At 35.7% G+C, this 22,232-nt stretch overlaps 1 protein-coding gene across 9 annotated transcripts; it reads left to right on the forward strand.

Annotated features, from left to right (window-relative positions):
* Positions 1–26: 26 nt before the first annotated feature.
* On the forward strand, positions 27–20,940 carry DET1 (light-mediated development protein 1 / deetiolated1 (DET1)). Of its 9 annotated transcripts, none has more exons than XR_016040591.1 (11): positions 27–377; positions 2,336–2,763; positions 9,399–9,627; positions 14,284–14,457; positions 15,929–15,997; positions 16,320–16,376; positions 16,747–16,827; positions 16,944–17,123; positions 19,157–19,431; positions 19,957–20,056; positions 20,578–20,940. XR_016040591.1 is itself a non-coding variant. In XM_088846570.1 (11 exons), exons 1-11 carry the CDS (start codon positions 303–305, stop codon positions 20,727–20,729), a joined length of 1,878 nt encoding a protein of 625 aa, XP_088702696.1. In that variant the 5' UTR covers positions 27–302; the 3' UTR covers positions 20,730–20,940. The 9 variants fall into 9 exon arrangements, 5 of the variants coding, with proteins under 5 accessions (XP_088702696.1, XP_011625180.1, XP_020525852.1 ...); XR_966830.3 differs by having other exon boundaries at positions 19,157–19,252; positions 19,899–20,056; XR_016040592.1 differs by having other exon boundaries at positions 16,980–17,123.
* The last annotated feature ends 1,292 nt before the right edge of the window (positions 20,941–22,232 follow it).

The following is a 22,232-nucleotide window of genomic DNA, read 5'->3' on the forward strand; positions in this document are numbered from 1 at the left end:
CCCTCTGAAATTCGGATAAATACCATAATAAGTCCCATAGTCATCGGTGCACAGCAGAGGGGGCCGTCTTTTGCTCTGTCGCACTCTCTCTCTCTAGTTTGTGTGCTGCTCTCTCTCTAACTCTTTGTATTTGTGTTGCTTTCTCTCTCTTTCGTAACAGACATTTGGCTGATTTCTTATGAAATTCGGTTCGACACATTGTTGTAGCCATGGAAATAGAGTGGTGATGTTGCAGATGCATTTCCATTTTGTTAGTAGGGTAGGATTTTGGTTTCAAGGTTTAACATTCTGTTACAGTACTGATGTTCCACGCTAGCAACAATATTGTTGCTAGGATTTTTTCTCGTCAGATTTCGTCTCCCCGCTCAGGCACAAGCGTATGCTCTCTCTCTCTCTCTCTCTCTCTCTCTCTATTTGGGTCCTTCTGTTGTTTTTGTTTGTCACTGTTTTTATCATATTGATTTTGCTCTCTCTTTACTTGGGTACTTTTTGTTGTTTTTCTTTTGTAATTGGTTGATTTCGCTTTCTTTGCTTTTTGGAAGAAATCCAGATTTATGATGGCGCTTCACATTGTTGGGAATTTCTTTTGTGCTTCATCTTTATTTGTACTTTTCTTCCTTGTAGTTAATCTATGTCCTGAATGTTAGTATACGAGTATAGTATTCAGAATGGATTCTGTGTTGTTTTATAGCATGCCTAGATGGTTCTCTTTTCATTATACATATTTATTTATCTATGCAGATCCTAGCTAGAATTGCGCTGGCTGAAGAATGCAATTATCTATTAGTCTGATTATCTATTTATCCCCCCAACCCCTCAGAAGAAGAATTTATTGGATTATTTATTTATTTATTTTTGTGGGTTGTTGTTGGTTAGTGGTAATTAATTGCACTTAAGTTATTTCATGATTTCATCGGCTCTGAGAAAAATTAAATTTGCATTACTTTTACCCTTAACGACAGATATAGGTTGACTATAAAACTAAAAGCAGAAATAGTTTGATGTTTAATAAATTTGTATTAGGTCCTCATTCTTTTGGTGGTTATGTTAAGCGTTGAGTTGAGATTACTCTCTGTTTGATGAATTATGAAATGGTTATCTTACGGCAACTGATATGTACCATATTGGAATTTTCCATTAAATTTAATGTGCGTAGGTTTAGTGAAGGATATATGACTTTTAAGTGTTTATGGGTATTATCACATGCATTATATCTCTGGGGAAGTCGGGGTTTGGCACTTGTTCTAATATAGTATGGAAGAATGAGGTGGAAGTGCACAGAGTGCTGATGAGGGAGGGATGTGCAAAGTGTAGATGTTTTCGGTTGCACACAGTCTAAACTATATTTTCTCAATCTATGTTATGGTGTTTTAACTCCATGATTGTTTTTACATTTGGATTTCCCTTGGGGATGACGCCGCAATTGTGGTTTCTAGGTGCCATGAACCCTTTGAATATTTGCAATCTGCCACCTCCCCTCTCCTACATGGTGTTCTATTAAGTTGTAGCCCGAAAGAAGAAAAGAAATATTGAGACTGAGTTTCATATTTTGGATAACATACTTGAGAGATGAAATATGATATTTTCCTCTTTCCTTTTTTCTCTAATAAATTTAGGATTAATTGGATAGCTTGAGAAATTCAAGGATGCAGTTACTGTTTTAGTTGGTTGGAGGTTTCTCGTCTCCATGGGGGAGCTACTGATATGTCTAATTGTTTGACAAATTCATATGTGCCCTAACCCTTACTTCAGTCCATGCTGTAGAGTTCCTTTCCTTTGTGACATGCTTTGGCATTTCTATTTCTTCTATCGGTATAATAAATTAATAACTTTCTTATCAGAAAGCAATATAGCACTTTGAAAACTTTTACTGATTACTAAATAGGATGTTACTGTGACAAATGCATTGCATAAGGAAGTTTAATCGTAGAATTAGTTGCTTCAAATATGATGCTCCTCACTATTTTAGAAGGACAGTTTGGCATAGAAGATCCAACTAGTAGGAGTTTCTTTTTTAGCAAGACAATTCTAGTATATTACATCATTCGAAAAATAAATCCTGCATACTGTTTTCATCCAATCATTATACTGATATTTCTAGGTGTTGTTTCCCTAAAAATGATGGATGCATAGAGGGCCGTTTGTTTTTTATTCTGTTGAGATTTACGCATGAAAACTTGCAAACTACGAAGCATCAATAATATGGTATATCATTAACCATTAGCTCACATTTTTCTGATTGTGTTTTGATAGATTTCAAGAGTCCTTATTGTTATTAACTGGTGGTGTTGTTCAGTAAAATTTCAGAACTTAACCAGATTACTGTGGATGACAGGTACACAGGTCCAGACAATTTTATGAGAACTTGGTCCCAAGTTATACCATCTATGATGTTGATTGTCCAGACTATTCCTTCCGTAAATTCACTGATGATGGCCAGTATTTGATAAGTTTCAGTAGGAATAATCAGGAATTGATAGTTTATCGACCAACATGGTTGTCATATTCATGCAAGGGAGATGATTGTGAATCACATGGTCTGCCCCCTGAAGCAAAGAGGTTTGAGAGCTATTTCACCCAGCTCTATTGCATCAACCTTGCATCTGGAAATGAGTCGATTAGCAAAGACTTTTTTCTATATATGGAAAGCAACCACTTTGGTGTATTTGCCACTTCAACTTCCCAGATTCTTGATGCACCTGTCACTGAAGGAGCAATTCATGGAGTCCCCGTAATAGAGAAGATAACACTTCACCTTGTGAGGTTTGTTTTATTACGTGATGACTTCTTGTGTGCACTCATGTGATTTTGCATAGACATATATGTCAAGTTAATTAAAAAAAAAAAAAATGTTACATGGGCCACTTGTTTTGGGGTTTCTGACTAGCTTGTAAGCATCGGGTGGGTGCTTGAGATTTCAAGCAGGAAATAAATTAAGAAGTTTAGAAAAATATTAAGAAAATATTATGGAGGAATATATATTTATATGCTATATGGTTTGTCTTTTGTATTGTTGTATAAACTTTTGATAAGTCATAGTAAACTAGTTTTGTAAAAAAACTGAGGAATTAATATCCTTACGTGATTAGAATCAAAAGTAGCGAGAATGTACTTAGTACTCGATTACTCTTTGCCCAATTTATATGGAGAATTGGAGACCTGAAATCTGATGCATTAATACTACATGGTAAATGACGATTTCTCAAGTGATAAGTGAACAATGCTATTGCTGAAAAATGTTACATAGGTCACTTGTTTTGAGGTCTGCCTAACTTGTAGCATCAGATTGGTGCTTGAGATTCCATGCAGGATATGAATCACAAAAGTTTAGAAATTAATTTTGCATTTTTTGAATGAATTATATATTTATATGCCCTATGGAATGTCTTTGTATATTGTCATATAAACAATTAATAAATTTAGGATTAAAATAGCAAGTAGGAAGAATGTATATGTCTATTACGTATTACCCAATTTATATAGAGATATGAAGTCTAAGGCATAAACAGTAAATGACGATGACTCAAGTCACATATACAAGGTATTCAGAAGATTTGGGAGGCGAATTCCATATCTTTGGCAATTTTGCCTTCTTTGGCAATTTTGCCTTTAGTGGGAGAGGAGAGTGGAGTATTATGGAGGGAGGTTATTTGCTGCAAGTATAGTTTATCTGAGTTGGATTGGGATGAGATTCAATGTAGGCATCCTAGAGTTTAAGTGATTTGACAGGTTATTTGCTCAGTGAGCTATGACTTTTCTTGATGCATTAGATATATGGATAGTAATGGAGAGCGCATACATTTTGACAGGATATAAATACTACTCTGGGGACTAGATATCTGTCATTTTTTTTTGAGTGTTTAATCTAGAAGTTGTGAGAATGGAACCGTCAAGTTGTGGCACCCATTCCTTGGACCATCTCTGCCTAGAATGTTCTCCTAGATTTCAGCATTATTGAGGTTTACTACTAGCCGGGGGCTTAGAAAGGTATGGGTCGATTGGACCCTGAGAAAGCAGTGAAGGCCAGTGAATATAATAGTGGAATATGCCTGTGATCCCTGCCCCCCATAGCCTGTGCTCGTAGTCCAACACCCTTCTCCATGAAACTTGTGCTTCTAAACAAACTAGGAGCACATGATCTAGTATACTCTACGACGTGCCTTGATGTGGCCCTTGACCCCGAGGACCCTGGTCCCACTAGTGCTGGACCTTTGGGACCTCTTCCCCCGATCCCCCCATACAACTCTGTTAGCGGTTCATATTCCATTGCCCTTCTTGCATGCTCGAGTTGGGCCTCAAAGTCGTCATCCTGTTCCACTCTTTCTTCCTAGCAGACAACATAAAATGGGCTGCCAATCTCCACAGTCAATCTTTGTCAGACAATTTCTCTTAGATATCTGGCATCATTGAGATATTGCTAGCAACCTCAATTCCCTTGTGATTGGTTGTTTTCAGAGGTTAGGAGTTGGGGTGATGCCTGAGTTTTATAGGGATCTTTGATATGTTGTCCAAGGTAGGCCCTCAATCTAATTTTTTTTAATTGGATTCACTGTGAACTATCAAGAGAGGCTATAAGAGGATAGTGGCATCGGACCCAGCATTGAGCCGTTAGTTAGTAAATTTAGTCATATGGCGTTGACATTTAATTTTGGATTTGTTATTACTAGTTTCCTTTGCTCTTTGTGGTTGGTTTGATCTTAGATTTATTGAGTTATTACAATTGTAATAAGCGATTCAATGATTTCAATGTATTGTAGATACATATATGATGCAGGAAACTTGATAGAAATATTAAAATCAGGAAGAAAACAAGCCAAACACACATGTTCCACAGCCTAAGGTTTTCTTTCTTTTTTAATTTTGAAAAATCAGTGGAATGACCACTCAAGGGCCCCTTGTACCTCTTAAATAATATTAATTCAATTGTTCAAGGACATTAAATACCCATACAAAGAATAAAATGACCTAGACGTCCTTAATTAATCACAAAATTCATAATTATAATTTTACCCCTATGAATAGTAGCTAGTGAACAATACTCAGTGAATGGTAAATATATAAAGAACCCTAGAAAGAAATCTTACAACTATAATTATAATATACATCCTCAGAAATTGAATAAAAAATAGAAATAAGAATAAATTTGTCCTACATCATTCTCCCCTAGTGTTAAGATGAATTTAGCATCAAAACCACCTTCGTCAACCTTCTTTTTCTTTGTTGGCTCAAATCTTATTTGTGGTAAGAAAGTAATCTTTAAGAAATGGATTCTGGTAATGTATAGTAAGGAATTGGAACATCATCATCATCATAGCCTTTTCTCAATTAATTAGGGTCGGCTACATGAATCCTGGTCCGCCATTCTGTCTATTAAAGGCCATACCCTTGGTGAGGTCAAGTTCCCATATCTTTTCGAACTAGGTCCAATCCCATCCTTTTGGGCCCACCCCTTACCCTTTTCAGTCCTTCCACTTGAACTAACTCGCACCTCCTAACAGGTGATGTACTTGGTCTGCACCACACATGGCTAGCCCACCTAAGTCTACTCTTTCTCATCTCATTGCCTATTGGTGCCACACCTAAATTCTCCCGAATGGATCGTAAAGAATTGAAGAAACAAACTTATCAAAATTTGGCTATCCCTAAACTTGCATTGAAAATTGCATAGGAAACTTCAAACTCAATTTTCTAGCCTTTAGAGGCTCTCGTAACATCTATTCAATTACTCTTTGAAGCCTGGGCCACAATTTGGGTTTATTAGTCGTCCACGCTTCTGCTATGCTATTCTGATTCCAATGCCCTAAATCTCTTGAATGCTCCACCTCTTTGATACCCTTGAGATCTTCAGTGGCCATGATTTTGAGCTGTCCCCCAATTTCCTTCTCTTCATATTCTTCACGAGCAAGATCCTCTTTCAAAACATCTTCATCTTCACCTTGATCGTTATAATAGATTGGATCTTTAAGAGATCATGTTGTTCATTTAACCATATATCGAAGATTGGTGGCAAATCCCAATATGCAACTTGATGATTTTGGATAAAAACTATGTCGAAATCAAGGATGTCCTCCTTCAAATCGAAAACCCTAGAGTCATGTTCCCCACGTCTGGGTCTTATATCACTTTTCTCTGCAGTCGACTTTTCACGTGAGGCACGGAGGTGTACTCGACATCTTCTTGGGGGGAAGATCATTTTCTTGCTCATGAATGATGCTCACAAACTGCTGTGCCAGCTGCTGAACCTGCCTTTTAAGTTCCTCAATTTCTTCCTTTCTGGTATCACGGACTGGATGTGCGAAAATCCCCCTTCCACGACTCCTCTAGGCAGATATTCAACAAAAACTAGCTAAAAACAACAAGATCTAGGCTGATTTGGCAAAACTTGGCCAAGATCAGTGAACCCCAGGCTTAACTGTAGTTTCCCAGCTATGTTGTTGAAGAAACTATGAGCTTTGATACCAATTTGATGCAGGAAGGTTGATAAAAATAGTAAAATCAGCTAGAAAACAAGCCAAACACACACCTCAAGCTAGGGTTTCAGAAGCCTAGGTTTTTTTTTTTTTTTTTTAATTCTGAAAAATGATGTGGAGTAACCACTCAAGGGCCCCACATACCTGTTAACTAATGTTCATTCAATTGTTCAAGGACATCAAATGTCCATACAAAGAATAAAATGACCCAAAAGTCCTAAATCAATCACAAAATTCATTAATGATCGAAATCAATCACAAAATTCATTAATGAAAATTAACCTTGTGAATAGTAAATTGTGAATAGTACCCAATGAATAGTAAAGAAAAAATATGAAAAAATCCCAAAATCCATAGAGCACTTAAAAACCTAAAAATAAATCCTAAATACTAAAATTAAAATATAGATCCTTAGAAATTGAATAAAAATTAAATAATAAGAATAATTTTGTCCTGCATCAATATATATGTGCTCAGACACACTCACACACACAAGCATTTTTAAGGCTTAGCAATGCCAAAAATAACATATGATAAAGTAAGAACCCTTTGTGAATGCCTCTTCTTTTCTTTATTTCCCTTATATTTTTTTATGTTGGAGTTTTAAACAAAAGGGTATTTTTTACTCTAATTCAAGATAATGAGGAAAATTTAAAATTTTGAACATCCATCACTCCCCCCATCTGCCTCTCAAAATTTATTAAGTCTTGTCTTTCTTGCACTTCTTATCTCTTTCTCTCTATCATGTTTTTTCCATGTTTCATCACCATTCTTGCTCTCTCTCTCTCTCTCTCTTTCTACACACACACAAAAAAACACACACACACATATATATACACACACATACTGGTGAGTGGCCATGCATTGCATAAAATCCTATGATATTCCCATCCTATAGGCAAAAACGAACATTGTTTTCGCCAATAGGCTCACCACCGTCCGATTGTTTTGGACAGTGGGAAAAAATTGATTGCATTGGATTTTTGGATAGCGGGGAAAATCGATTGTTTGCAGTCAATTTTTCACGCTAAACCAGAACGGATCTACGAGAGCCGTTGTGGGGCAACAACACTATTCACTTCGCCTCTCTCTCTCTCTCTCTCTCTCTCTCTATATATATATATATATATATATATATATATATATATATATATATATATATATACTTGCAATCTTAGACAATCAAATTAAGGCACCTCCAAATTTTATCATAGCATGTAATTTTGTTGTCATAAATTCTTAGGATGGCCATGGAAATCAATTTTCATCTCTAATTATAAAATTTTAAACTCCAAAAATGCTTCAAATCAAGTAGATCTATAAACATATAAAAATCTTGAAAATGGATGGTCTAGATAATGTGTTGTGAGATGCATTATTTTTGGGACTTGAAATCTTTTTTTTTTCGTAATCATACATCTTGATGTTGAGATTATCTATTAGAGGGTTATTCAACATTAAAACAGCCTTTTCCAATAGATTTTTGAGGTGCACCTTAATTCTACATTTTAAGGTTCCATTCTTATATAAACTTTTCCATATATATTAAGCGCAGTTAAAATAAATATGTCATCAAGAAGTTTTTAATATTGCAATGATATATTTCATTAAAAGATAATTAATGAAACAAACACGAATTTGATAATACTAATAAATAATAACAAAAAAAAAAAAAAAAAAACAACAAAAACAACAACAATTGAAATTTTTGTTATTAATAAATAAATATTAATAAAAAAGAAGATTATGCCTGGATAGTATTAGAATATCATTAATTAATTATTATTTTATCTAGTATTTTTATATTGGGAAAAGTTTATATAGAGCCTAGTCTCTAAACAATTAAATTAGAGCCTACCTCAAAATTTTCACTAGAAGAGGTTGTTTTGATGCCCAAATATCATCAAATTGATCATCTCGACATCAAGATGCATGGACATGAGAAAAAAGTGGATTTCAAGTTTTGGAAATCGTGCATCTTGTAAAGCATTTTTGGATTGTCAATTTTCAAGATTTTCAAGTTTTCATAGATCTGCTCGATCTACACTATTTTTGAAGCTTTAAATTTTATAACTAACGATGAAAATATAATTTAAGGCTATCACAAAACTTTCCAGTATTGAAACCATATTTCTCGATACTATTTGAAGGTGGGCTCTAATTTGATTGTTTAGAGCCTCAGCTCTATACAAACTGCACCTTTTTATATTTACTATCAATTATGCAATTTTTTTACTAGTAAAATTGATTACAAATAGTGAATAATAACATTTAAAAATTAATAGGATAGCAAATATCCAACTTTTAAGGTTACCATTACTGAGGTCATAAGGTATAATTGTAACATGATACTAAATTCAATTATTCATATTATTTGCTATATCTATGAAAAGTACGGGGCAATTGTTATAAATTACATGTGTAAATAATGCTATGAAGTGTGAATAAAGTAAAGGAAAATGGTTTGATGGGGCTGCATCCCTACCAAAATGAATAAAGCTTCACCTTATAACTCACTGAAAATTGTAGTTTTGGCGTCGGAAAACCTTCAAATCGATCATTTCTACTTGACCATTATGGTTGTGAAAAAAAAAAAAGATTTTAAGCCCTAAAAATAGTGTATATTGTAACACATTATCTTGACAGTCCATTATCCCCTAAAAACGAGTGTCCATTGATCTGCCGAATGAACCATTTCACCTGCTTGTTATATGTTTTGTACATGTTATTTTATACAAATTTAAAGAATCGGTACGGTTGCATCTGATCCAGATTGGCGGTTCCTGTTCTAGATCGTTGACTTTTTGAACACTGATATGGTTTTAACATTTTAAGAAAAATATTGAGCAAAACTGAAATATGTAAGACATCGAACCACTTATATTAATGTGAGATCTTTCTCTTAAAAATATTTGTGGAAAATGCCAGAATGGAAGATGGTGTCATCATGGATGAGAGGACTTTCCGCAATGACTTTGTCAATTTGGCCCATAACTCTGGGGTTTTTCTGTATGATGATTTGTTGTCGATCATGTCTATCCGTTACCAAATGATATATATTCTCCAAATTCGAGCATCTGGCCATCTTGTGGATGTGCGGGCAATTGGACAGTTTTGTCAAGAGGATGATGAACTTTTCCTGAACTCTCATACTCAGGCAAGTGAAGTAGTTTTTCTGTTTGTGGGGATGATTTCCTTTTCTTAACAGAAACCTGCTATGTTTCTTTAGCCCAAGTTGAACTATGAATTTGTTTTACTTGATTCATGGAGCATCAATATGACGAATATTTGGAATGAACTCTATTTAATGCATTTTGTGCCCTTCCTCTCAATATACAATCTTGTGTAAAATTTTTGGCTTTGGAAATGCAAAATGAAAACGTTTATATAGAGCCGAGGCTCTAAACAATCAAATTAGAGCTCACCTCAAAAATTTCACTAGAAGAGGTTGATAATCTCGACATCAAGATGCATGGACATGAGAAAAAATGGATTTCAAGTTTTGGAAATAGTGCATCTTGTAATGCATTTTTGGACTGTGAATTTTCAAGATTTTCATAGATCCGCTCGATCTACACTATTTTTGAAGCTTTAAATTTTATAATTAAAGATGAAAATATATTTTAACGCTGCCACAAAGACTCCCAGTATTGAAACCACATTTCTCGACATTATTTGAAGGTGGGCTGTAATTTGATTGTTTAGAGCATCTGCTCTATACAAACAGCACCCAATGCAAAATAGCCATGCAATTTTAAAGTGCCCATTCTCTTTCACAGAAATCTAATCCTTAACTAATTATTAGAACTATGTAGGAAATTTTCATATTCTATTTAGAGTTTGAGTCGTAAGAACATTCACCGATCTTCACATTAGTGGTATTGGACATCAGGCATAGGGAAAACATCTCTTTAAGACTCATGGATTTGTGAGGCTAGTTGCCAATCATGTTATTAATTTCTGAGGACTTTTTTTGCAAAGACGGAGATGTGATTTTCTCCTCAGCTGGTTTTCTTTAGCTGATAATTCTGGATTGTTTGACAAAACATTCAAGAAGGAAAGTTTGGAGTAGTAAAAGGCATGGAACAACTAACTTATTACTTGACTTAAAAAATTCATGATTATATAGAGGAAAAGAATAATACATGCTATTGCTAGTAGGTTTATAATAGTTTAGTTAATATTGACTGTTTTTTATAATGGATCGTTTGCCCCTTTTTGGTTCTTCATTCTATATGAATCAAGATATGTTATGAAAAGGCCACAACAAATTTGTTAGGACACGAAAGTATAAAACGAATCCTCATGTTCAGGTTATGTACAACAAATCCTCATGTTCAGGTTATGTAACTGAAACAGATGCATGGTGAGGATCTATAAGAGGTGGGGTAGATGAGTTGCAAGTTGGGTTCATAGCGTAACAGTGTATTTTTCATTGATTACTGAAAACAGGATGACGGCTGAGATGTCACAGAAGCTGTCAAACAAACATTAAAGGGAAGAGCTCAAATGTTGAGTCCAACTAGGATCCTTAGATACTGGGATCTCCTAACCTGGGTCGTGATCCTGGCCAGGAATGCTATCCCATTCTCATGGAGTGGGATCGTAATCTGGCTGTGATCCTATTTTAGGGGAGTGCAATCCCAAGCCAATAGGAGTTGGTTTAACATGTTTTACACACCTTTGACAAGGATACCATTTTGGGGGTGCGCGATCCCAACCCACTAAGAGTCAGTCAACATGCTAACACATCTATAGTCTTCAAAGAAACAATAAAATGCATGCTAATATAAAAAAAGAAAGCAATAAATACATATCCATAAAAAATGAAACCAATTATTGTATTTCGATAAAAAAGAAAGCAATAATTATTGATCACACTTTCTTTTTTCTTTTAAAATAAAATGGAGGAGCATATATGAAGAAAAAGGAATGGCTTTCTTATGATATCACCGAAATAATAGCCTCTATTACTGTTTACAATTTAACATCAAATAAATATGTTTAGTGTATTATTGTGAAGGGTTTATATATGATAATGATGAATTAAATTAGTTATTACTCTCAAATTTTATTTAAGGAAAAGTAATTTAAGTATAGCTAAAGATATTTTTAATATATTAATTTTGCATCTCAATACTTTTAAAAAAAATGCAATTCAATTTTTTTTAGATTTCTCTGTTTTTATATATTTATTGTAGGGTTGCCCTTATGGTGCTCCCAAACTTGGGAACTCCTAGCAAGCAATGATCCACTGCTCCCACTCCTGCTTCTGCCTCCAACTATGTGACAATTCCTTCAATTAACTCAGGGTTCAAGGATGAAATGAATTTGTCAAGCTCTCTGCTCTTGCTGAACCCAACTTTTAAAAAACCTCAGAATACCTGATATGATGCTCAATATGCCAGTAACTCCCCCTTGGCCATGGTATGAACGTGACCCCATTTATTAAATTTTATTGTTTGTCACAGTTCAAAAAATTTGGGATAGTGGTTGATATAATGGTGACCCATTTTTGGCCATTACCATGGCATAATGCCATTTCTTTAAAAACATAGGTTGAATCTTCCAACCTGACTATGTTAACTAGCATTTCAGTAAGTGGGTTTGCATCTTCTACTAACTCCTTCCATCAAAGATTGTTTAGGTTCCTGGTTTTCAAAATTCAATTCACTTGTCTTGGGTTGTCCCATACCATTAGAGTATTTTCCTTCTCTTGGAAATGTTGTCTCCTTTAACAAGTTACTGTCCCCTTCTTTTACAGTCACCTTTTAGGTAGTCTACGTAATTATTTTTGAGGACAGAACCTCGACACTACTCATTTGGATAGTACTATTCAATGTGAAGGTTGCATTTTTACACGGAAATGTGGAGGAACAAGTCTACATGTGTTGATTCTCTGGATAGCAGTCTAGCACAAGCATGTGGAATGGGCTTTGTACATAGTTTGAAGTGGTTATCAATGGTTTGGTTTGACACATTCAGCTTGGACATCTCTCAGCTTTGGAATATGTAATTACTCATTGTTCCTCAAGATGGAAGGGCCCAAAACTGTGTTGTTCTCCGTTGATATTCTAAGGGACGACCATTCCTATATGGAAGAATAAAAGATGCACTTAGAAATGTCTTCAGCATAAATGGCCTTGGTGGATTGAGCTTTTGGTATAGAGGTGGCCATGTCTGATCATGGTATACTCATTTCTCAAATGAAATACTTTGGAACTCCTAGTGGAAACTGAGAAGACTCGTTCTAAACCCATCAGTTTCCTACTTAAGTGAATTGCAAACTTCAGCTTGGCACAAGGGATGCTATTGAGTACCTAGAGAGTTGTCAAAACCTAGTGTAGTTAATATGATTACCAACTCATTTACCTAGCTATGACACGCGTAGACATCACTTATGCTCTTAGTTTGTTAGTGTAAATGACCTATGTACATCGCATATGAATGCCATGAAACTACTAACATTGAGTACCTAGGGAGTTGTCAAAGCCTAGTATAGTTAATATGACACGTGTAGACATCACTTATGCTCTTAGTTGGTTAGTGTAAATGGCCTATGTTCATCTCATATGAATGCCATGAAACTACTAACGATGCACTTGAAGACCTTTCTGTTTAGGGAAAATATTTGTTCAATAAATTTGTAATCTCTTGGGCTATCCTGATGCGTATTACATTGGATCTCCCTGATGTAAGTGATCTACTGCTGGTTCTCATTGTCTCCTTCATGGAAATTTAGTAAGTTGGAAGAACAATAATTAGTTGACAGGTCTAGTGCTGGTGCAATACATGACAGAGCACAACAAGGGGGTCTACAGCTTGTGAAATTGGCTAAAGGCTTTTACGGAGTAAATTGGTGTGAAACTTGAATACCCTATGAGCCTGCACAGAGAAAATCAAGCAGTCAAAACACGAGCCATTGGGCTGAGCTGTTGTAGTGATAGTGAGCTCTAATGCGATGGACATGCACTGCCTATGTAAAGGCTGAAGATTAGTTGGTCTATATTCCACTTAAGTTCGGGAAGTGCGAGATTCTTATTTACCAGTGTCACCCACTCAAGGGGGAATGTTACATAGTCAGTGTTTAAGCGAAGAATAGTAATTTGTCTGTGTGGTCTATAATTCATTGGTTTGTTATGTGTGTTGCTTATCATGAGGGGTATGTCCTAAAAATATCGGTAGTGTCATGTTATGAAAGCAGTACCACCTCCCATACTTTTTTCTGTCTCTCTGTTAACAGAGTTCTTGCACCTATATCTGTGGGAACATACATGTAAAGAAAAACGATGTGTTCCACTTCTTTACCTGGCTCTTCAGGCAGGTTGTTGTCTATGCCAAGCAACTCTACTTTGGACTCAGGCATCCAAAAATTACACCCATAAGCTGCAAAGTTGAAGTGGGCTGGGTGTGGGAGTTTTTGTATTTTATAGTTAGTTATTCATAAGTAGATGCCATGTGGGTCACTAATATGATATGCCAAGTGGGTGTGGACCCGGACTTCTCCTTTTGTGATAAAATTTAAGCAGTTTTGATTCTCTTAAGTGGAAGTCTGTTCTGGCGGGTTGAAAAGTTGCTTGGCTGTTACTTAGCCAGTTGAATGCTTGCTGGGTTAATGAAGTTTGTGCATTTATTTATAATTTATTTCACCATACTTGTTTGTTTTGGACATTTCTTCTGAATGTATATGAAATATATGAAAGAGAAATGGGCTTCAATTTAGGAAAACTTGTGTTTGGCAATCAACTTTTTATAATGGAAGTTTGTCTTTGTATCTGTTGTCATCATGTGCTAACTGTGTTGTATCATGCAGGGATTTGTACCCTTAGACAAAGGTAAACAAGAAGAGTCTTCCATTTGTCAGGATAATAGTTCTATGCAACTTGATCAGCCTACGCAAGGGGGTGCTTTCTTGAGTGGTATCAAACAGCGCTTGCTTTCATTTATTTTTCGAGGAATATGGAATGAAGAAACAGATCATTCTCTGGTTGGTTGTTGAGATCTCTATCTGTAATCAAATTAATTTGTTGGTCAGAATTTCAGAAATCTTCAAGAAGTACTTTGTTCTGTGAAACTGAAATTGAAGATCCAATTTTTTCTGGATTTAATATTGAATTTGACATGGCAAATGAGTTACGCTTCAGCAATTCATGTCAAAGATCCATTTGAATCTGTACCATTTTCATATGTTCGATCTTTACTAATTTGAGTGTGCAAGATAAAAGTTCCCTCGCCCAATGCAAAAAAAAATTTTTTTTGCTCAATGTCCAATTGGTAAATGAGAAGCTAGGAAAGATTTATCATAAATCCACTACTCATATGAGTGCCCTTGATAATGTTATGGAGAAGACTTCATTAATGCTTTCTTGGGTACTTGTGTGAAAGCGAGCTTGCTGGCATTTATCCAGATTAGTCAGAACTTCAACTCACCTACTTGTGCTTCTCTCATGTATTCACATGGAGCCAGAAAAAAGGCTAGTTCAGCTTTCTTTGGTATTTTTGGGATAAACTTCAAGGATTTGAACCATTGCCTCCCTCAACCAAACTGATATGTCTACCACTAAGCCGAAGCTTAAGAGACAATTCATATAGAGACAAGCCACATTTTATCATTGGTTTCTAAGGATTCTTTGTTTTGACTACGTTTTTAAATGGTTGGTTTTATACTCATGACTGATAAATTAATGAGATTGTATACAAGAAACCATTTATCTTTTGTACATGGAGGTCAAAATCATTCTTGTTCCTTAAATTTCAAAATGGCTGGTTGTAAGAGTGTCATTGAATAGACATAGAGAGTGTCATTGAATAGACACAAAGGTCCAAAACAAAATTATCGGATTTTGCTAATCAAGCCAAGCCATCCAATTTGACATCTAGTGAGTGGGAAGGATTGTGACCTCCATGTACAAAAGATAAATGATATTTTTATAGACAATCCCTATATAATTAGCACGAATTAGAAACATATTAGCTTCAGTTAGGCTTGCTGAAGCTTGAATATTTTGGTAGTAATGATTCTCTGCATTCAAAGGGCAATACTGTATGGAACAGTAAAGGAACAATTAAGTGGTGTATTAGCATATCCCATACAAACATGCACAAATTTTTTTTTTAATTTTTATTAGTATTACTATTATCAGAGAAGAGTTAGTTTATTCAGTGAAATATCTTCATCAACCAAACAACAGAATGATTCCTTTCTTTACTTCTAGATCATGGGTGTGCTCAACTCCAAATGCTAATGATCTTCCTTAAATGCATCTCATCTTTTGGTTCAATGATTGTGACATGATACTGTAATTTATGGTTGAGTGTTCATGTTAGGAATCTCTGAATAGTTAATCCTCTTGATGCATAAACCCCACTCCTTGTGCATATATATATATATATATATATATATGTTCTCTTAATAAAGATATGCTTAATTATAATCATTTGATATATTTGTGTTTCAGAGGGTTCAACGGCTTAAGAAGAGGTTTTATTTCCATTTCCAAGATTATGTTGACCTGGTTATGTGGAAGGTGGGTTTGGAACATGATTTATCATAAGCCATTTTTAAGCATTTGCTCTTCACCTATGCTTTGGAAAGTAGTAATTGGTGGCCTATTCACCCCTTAGCTTCAAATTATTATTTGGCTTTTCCTAGCCTAGTCTCACATGGTTTTTGGTCTCTTTGCTTGGTTCAGATGTCTAAAATGTGCTAGCAGGGATGAAGTTTAGGTGCAATAACTTTGTTTCATTCTTTACCAAAACGAAAAAAAATTGCAAAAATCCGACCTCCTTTTCTTCTTTGATGTCCTTGAGTGGGCATAAACTGACTTTCTATTTGATCTTCCCAAACAGGTACAGTTCCTCGACCACCATCATCTTCTAATCAGGTTTTGTAGTGTAGATGGAGGGGTAAGCCTTCTTGATTCCTAGAATGACAAATTTTGATATTGATATAGTGTTTCTTCAGGATGAACTAAATTACGATATTTAGGGAATGCATATTAGAGTCTAGTGGAATTTGGATGACTACAGTCCATTGGCTGGTCGCCCTCCAGTAAAATATATATTGGAGAGAGAATGGACCCCACAGGGTCGACTGTCTTGTGGGTGCCACTCTCTCAGTCTTTACCTCTCAATTTCTTTCACTATCCATCATTTATTGGATGTTGATGGCCCCGATGAAGTGTAGTTTTCCGTAGTCTGTTGGTTTATAATATAGACTCCCTTTCTTATAAGCAACAACCATGTTACATTATCTCATTACGTGACAAATTTCCAGATGTCTCGGAATACCGATCAATATCGTGCTTTTTTTGCTGTGTATAACATGGAGACGACTGAGATACTTGCATTTTACCAGGTAATGTTTCTCTTCACCTGCTGCGAATTGGGAGCCCTTTCCATTATTAAGATATGGTTTTTTTTTCCTTTAATTTCCTTGGAACAATTTATATTGTAATTTACTTTTATATACAGAATTCTGCAGAAGAACTTTTCCATTTGTTTGAGCAGTATTGTGATCACTTCCGTGCGCCATCCAGAAGTCCATTATATATGAATTTCATATCGTCCCACTCAAATAATATCCATGCTCTTGAACAACTAAGGAAGCAAAAGGATGCATGTCTGAAAAACAAAGCCACTAATTTTTCTCAGGTATTTTGTTGACCTGCAGATTTTGTGCTTACCTTGTTTATCTCCCATGAAGTCTAGTTGGTTAGATCATAGGCACAGCAAGGAAATGTAATGTGCTAACTTATATAACAAAGGAACAATGAGGATATATGTAAAATTAGTTATAATTGTGGGTTTAACGATCGATTGAAAAAAATTCATGGGTCAAACATTGATTTAACCAAAAAAGAAAAATCATCAGGTGAAACATGACAGAATAGGAAAGTTTACTGAGCTCAACCTTCCTATATGAGTGAAACTTCTAAAACAAAGCCTCCATTCTGTGATTCAGGAGCTGGGGCTTGTGGGAGGCACCATTTGGTATTTGCTAGAATTGAGGCGTTTGACCTTTCCTACAAAATATGTACGACATATAAGCCATGCACATATATATATATGCATTATGGCAATTACAATAACACATGCCTATATATTGTAAAAATTGTAATAACCTGTTGTAATATAATTGCATTATCTTATTATTTTTTTTAATGAATAAATAATCTCTTTGTACTTGTTTCGGATAATCTCATGCGGGTGCATAGACATGGACAGGGCTGATGGTACAAAGTCAAAGGGCGGGTTCTTATACAGCTATGTAAAATAATGTCTAAAAAATTTGGGGTGCAGTTTGTATAAGGTGATAGCCTTAAACAATCAAAATAAGGTGGACCTCCAAATCTTACTAAAAGATGCAGTTCCAGACTCCCAGTACCAAAAACCCTTACAATAGCTTAAAAATCTAATTTCACCCCTAATAATGAAAATTGGATGCTCCCAAATGGTGTAGATTGAGTAGATCTCATTATCATCATCATCATTAGAACCTTTTCCCAAACCATTTGGGGTTGGCTACATGAATCCTGATCTGCCATTCTGCTCTATCAAAGGTTATACCCTCAGTGAGGCCGTAAGTCCCCACATCTTTTTGCAGTATAGCGCGTCGCTTACGGGGGAATGCACCAGCGTAAGCAAATAATGTAGATTCAGGATTTATGGAAAGTTATGGCGAAGTTTTTATTGGCTGTCTACCTAACATAACCCACCTCCTTTACGCGTTAGCTACCTATCTAACATAACCTACCTCCTTTACGCGGGCTTGGCATGGATTAGGGAAAGTTTAAGGTCCTCACCCTTCTTAGACCAATCGAGTACATCTATAGATACTTAAAAATTTTCAAAGTTTTGAAAATGGACGGTCTAGATAATGTTTTACAAGATGCACTATTTTTAGGGCTTGAAATATATATATATATATATATATATATATATATATATATATATATATATATATTCATATCCATACATCTCGAGGTTGGCATGATCTATTGTAGATTTTTTTGACGTCGGAACAACATTTTCGAGTGGATTTTTGATGTGCACCTTACTTCTACACCATAAGGTTTGTACCTTATATAAACTTTTTCCATTTGTAAATGACAGCTCATTTATTAGAAAGAATGGTTGTAACTTACAATTGAGGAAATGACTAGATACAAATTGCACAGAATGGGAGAAACGAAAGAAAGACATGGTCAACCTCCCCAACTTTGCTCCCCTTTTGTTACTCCATTCCATCCTTAATGTCCTTACAAATCTTATCAATAATGTAATGCTCTGTGCCTTTCTGGTCCAATTGGAACGATAAAAATTGAAAAGCAGCAATTTAGTTCTGATAGCTTTGGCAATCTTGGTATCACTAATTTTGGTGGGATTCTGTTGCGAATTCCAGATAACACAAAAACATATCGTTCTCATTGAGAGAGAGAGAGGACCTTTTACCTAGATGTCCTTTCTTGACGTTTTTTGCAATTATCTACTAAATAGTACATAATGCCAAATTCAAGTGTTGAAATTTTCACTGATACGTCCAACCAATGCAGAAAACAAATAAATTCTACTCACATATCCAATCCTTTTGTCTTTAAAACGTCAGAATCTTCTACATACCTTATATTTATAATTGCACCCCATATCTTCATCTTTGGTTGCTCTTTTCTTTTACATTTGTGCAGCTTGTTAAGAAGACGTTGGCATTTCTGCCTTTCCACTGCCAGTCTCAGAGCCCTTCGCCATATTTTGATCAGTCACTTTTCCGCTTTGATGAGAAGGTTAGTCTGAATTTTATCTATTTATTTGGTTTTAAAGCTGAATCTTTCCTACTATATATCAAAGCCAACATTTCAAGGGGCTTCAGTTGCTTCAGGCTAGTAAACTTGGGGTTTGATGCTGGTCCATTTTCTTTTCTCTCCTGTGCCCCGAGCTTGGAAGGGGTTGGAATCCACCAAAGGTAGCTCCTTCATGCCATGAGTACTGGGGAGAAAACTTGGTCTATTTCTCATTTTGTACGTTTATCTTTGCATGGGGTCCGTTTTTCCATTGCTAGTCCCTTTTATGATTTTTGTAACCAAACTGGTTAGATATTATACAAACAAATCTGGTAAATCTACTATAATCCAAAAGACTATGAAAATTCGGACTCCAATGGCATCACCTCCGTCTGATAATGCGAATGATTGATGCATTGTGGGACCCACCAGTTCATGACATGACTCCAATGTTGCGTCCTGCTCTTCATATGTGTCTGTCATCATTTCATTAGACAATAGTCACACCAATGCACTATTTTTTCCATTGTCCATATTGGATTATTGTAAATTTCCCTTGTTGCTTTAGTCTTTTAGGGTCTTAATGGTCCACAAACATATTGTTATTAACATTTTCCTTTTGTTTCTCTTTCTTGTGGCTACTCTGAAGCCTGTATGATTCACTGAAGTTGTGGATTAATTCTGGGATCTCTATGATGACCTTGCAGCTGATATCCTCAACAGAAAGACATAGGCCCTCAACTGAACATCCTATCAAGTTTATTTCGAAGAGGCACCCTTACTCCCTCAAGTTCAAGATAAAACCAGGTAGACTTACACAATAATCTCAGTACACACAAGCAACATTTTCCTGTATAAAGCTTGCCCTATTCTTTATATACCATCACATTGTTTGTCTAACACAGCAGTCAAAGTGATTATTAAATTCAATGTTTAAAAATTTGCTCCAGTTTGGGATTCGCTCGAGTCGAATCAGATTGGGAACTAGGCAATTCCCCTGGATTCGCATCAGTCTTCCTTTTTTCTTATAAGTTTTAGAACTTTACAACTTTAGTATTGAAAAATCCTTCCAACTCGGGCTGGCCCGTGACTGAGAGGATGGAGGCTTGGGACCCTGGCAGGTTGGAACCCTAGTCTGACTTTTTAAACACTAATTTATGTTTTCTCTCCATATCCTAAATGCCTTCTATATAAAATAAACCTAATGGTGTATGACCTCACCTTCCAAATATTTTAGAAATAGTTTCTCTTTTAAAAAAAAACGTATTACAGAAATAGTTGAATATGGGATCTCAATTTTGCTGACTCCTTAACGTTATGGGAAACAGGCCCTGAGGCAGGTGGTGTAGATGGTCGTTCCAAGAGATTGTCCTGCTTCCTCTTTCACCCTGTATTGCCATTTGCCATTTCGATTCAGCAGACGCTGCAACCATCTGTCATAAATATCCATTCTGTTATGAATATTCATTTTCGGAAATGAATATAATACATTGAGACCATTTTTTTTGTTCTGTTATAGCATCATATGAAAGATATGGTCAGTTTCCAGGGTATTTGATGTTATGCAACTTTTGAATTTCTCATCTGAAAGTATTGCTATGGTCGAAATGATCATGGGAGATAATTATGGTCCGTTATGGTTGACCATCTGTTGAAACAATGAACAGTGATGAAAAGAGTGATATCCACAAGTTCTAGCCGTGTCCTGGTATGGTGAGTCCTCCTGTCACTACTGCTCTCGGGTTCTGACGTCTGTTGTCCTCCCAAGGGACCTAGCCTGCCATGGTCCATTGGACTAGAGGTAATTTTCTGTTTCTTTTTTCCCTTCTGGAGTTGGCATGGATTGCTGGTTTATTTTAATCATATGAAGTACTATGAGGACGAAAAGAGACTGAACTTCTCCAGATTTTGGCTGACTAAACTTTTAATCATATTTTGGTGTTAACACCAAATTTCAGCATTGAGTCTGGCTTGTTTAAGGGTTAAATCTGTGTCAGACAGGACAGATTTGGAGAGGTCGGGTCCTTTTTGCTCGCTTAAGGATTGGGGCGGGGTCTATCACAGCCGAGAGAATGTGGTCATTCAATGAATACGAATTGCTAAACACAATTTAAATTAGGAAAAAGTTTATATGAAGTTTTAACTTTATTTGTAGAAGGGGGAAGTAATCTCCGGTGTCCATTTTATTTGATTAATGCGGATACGATAATATCTTTTAACATTGTTTTAAAAAAATGTCAAATATGGGGTAGAATATTACATTTTGCTTTCTTGTGTAAACCTTTCAAATTGAACTGAGTACAATTTTTTTTTGTAATTTGCAACAACAATTATTTCCTCATTGCATACATTGATATCCAATTAAAGAAGTTTTACAATGGGCAATGATTTGTAACAAGCAGTTTTCCTTCCTGTGAAATGCTCTAATCCGGATGCCAAATGCAGAAGCATGCAATGCACTTCCCAATAGAACTGAGAATTCACCCAATTCGGATCCAAAACCCGGAATTTGGATCCAGGTATGGATACGAAATTTGGATTGATCCTATCCGAATTTTAGCTGATTTTTAAAAATAATGTAATTTATATTATAATATATATAATAATTTTAAATTTTAGAAGACCTAATCCTCACCGTATATTAATTGAAGATGAATGATGGGAATTGAATCATCCTTTCTCCCTCTAAACAAAACACACACTTGGGGTTTCTTGATGCCCCGCGATATCGTGAAGGTATGTCTTCGCAAGGTTGACTGTGAGACAATAGAGATTTGCATTCACAAACTCGAGAGCATCAAAAGGCAGGATGGTGCGAAGAAGCAGAAATTGTATGGGCAAGTTCTTTTATGTATTATTGTCCTATTTTTGGTTTCTTGAGTCGCCCAGAAAACCACTGGAGAAGTCAACAGAAACCTCTAAACCCCATCGACTTGGATCTAGGAAAGCTGAACAAATTCATTACTGCATTTTAATTTCTCGT

Source organism: Amborella trichopoda, chromosome 9, assembly GCF_054954075.1.
Source record: "Amborella trichopoda isolate Santa Cruz 75 chromosome 9, AtrichopodaSantaCruz75HAP2 v2.0, whole genome shotgun sequence".
Taxonomy (NCBI): domain Eukaryota; kingdom Viridiplantae; phylum Streptophyta; class Magnoliopsida; order Amborellales; family Amborellaceae; genus Amborella; species Amborella trichopoda.

Excerpts from the sequence above, each read along its gene's own strand:
- DET1 (XM_088846570.1), top strand. The coding sequence starts at position 303 with ATGTTCCACGCTAGCAACAATATTGTTGCTAGGATTTTTTCTCGTCAG. Across the intron at positions 378-2,335 it reads CTCCCCGCTCAGGCACAAGC|GTACACAGGTCCAGACAATT; the intron begins GTATGCTCTCTC and ends TGTGGATGACAG. Across the intron at positions 14,458-15,928 it reads AAGAAACAGATCATTCTCTG|AGGGTTCAACGGCTTAAGAA; the intron begins GTTGGTTGTTGA and ends TTTGTGTTTCAG.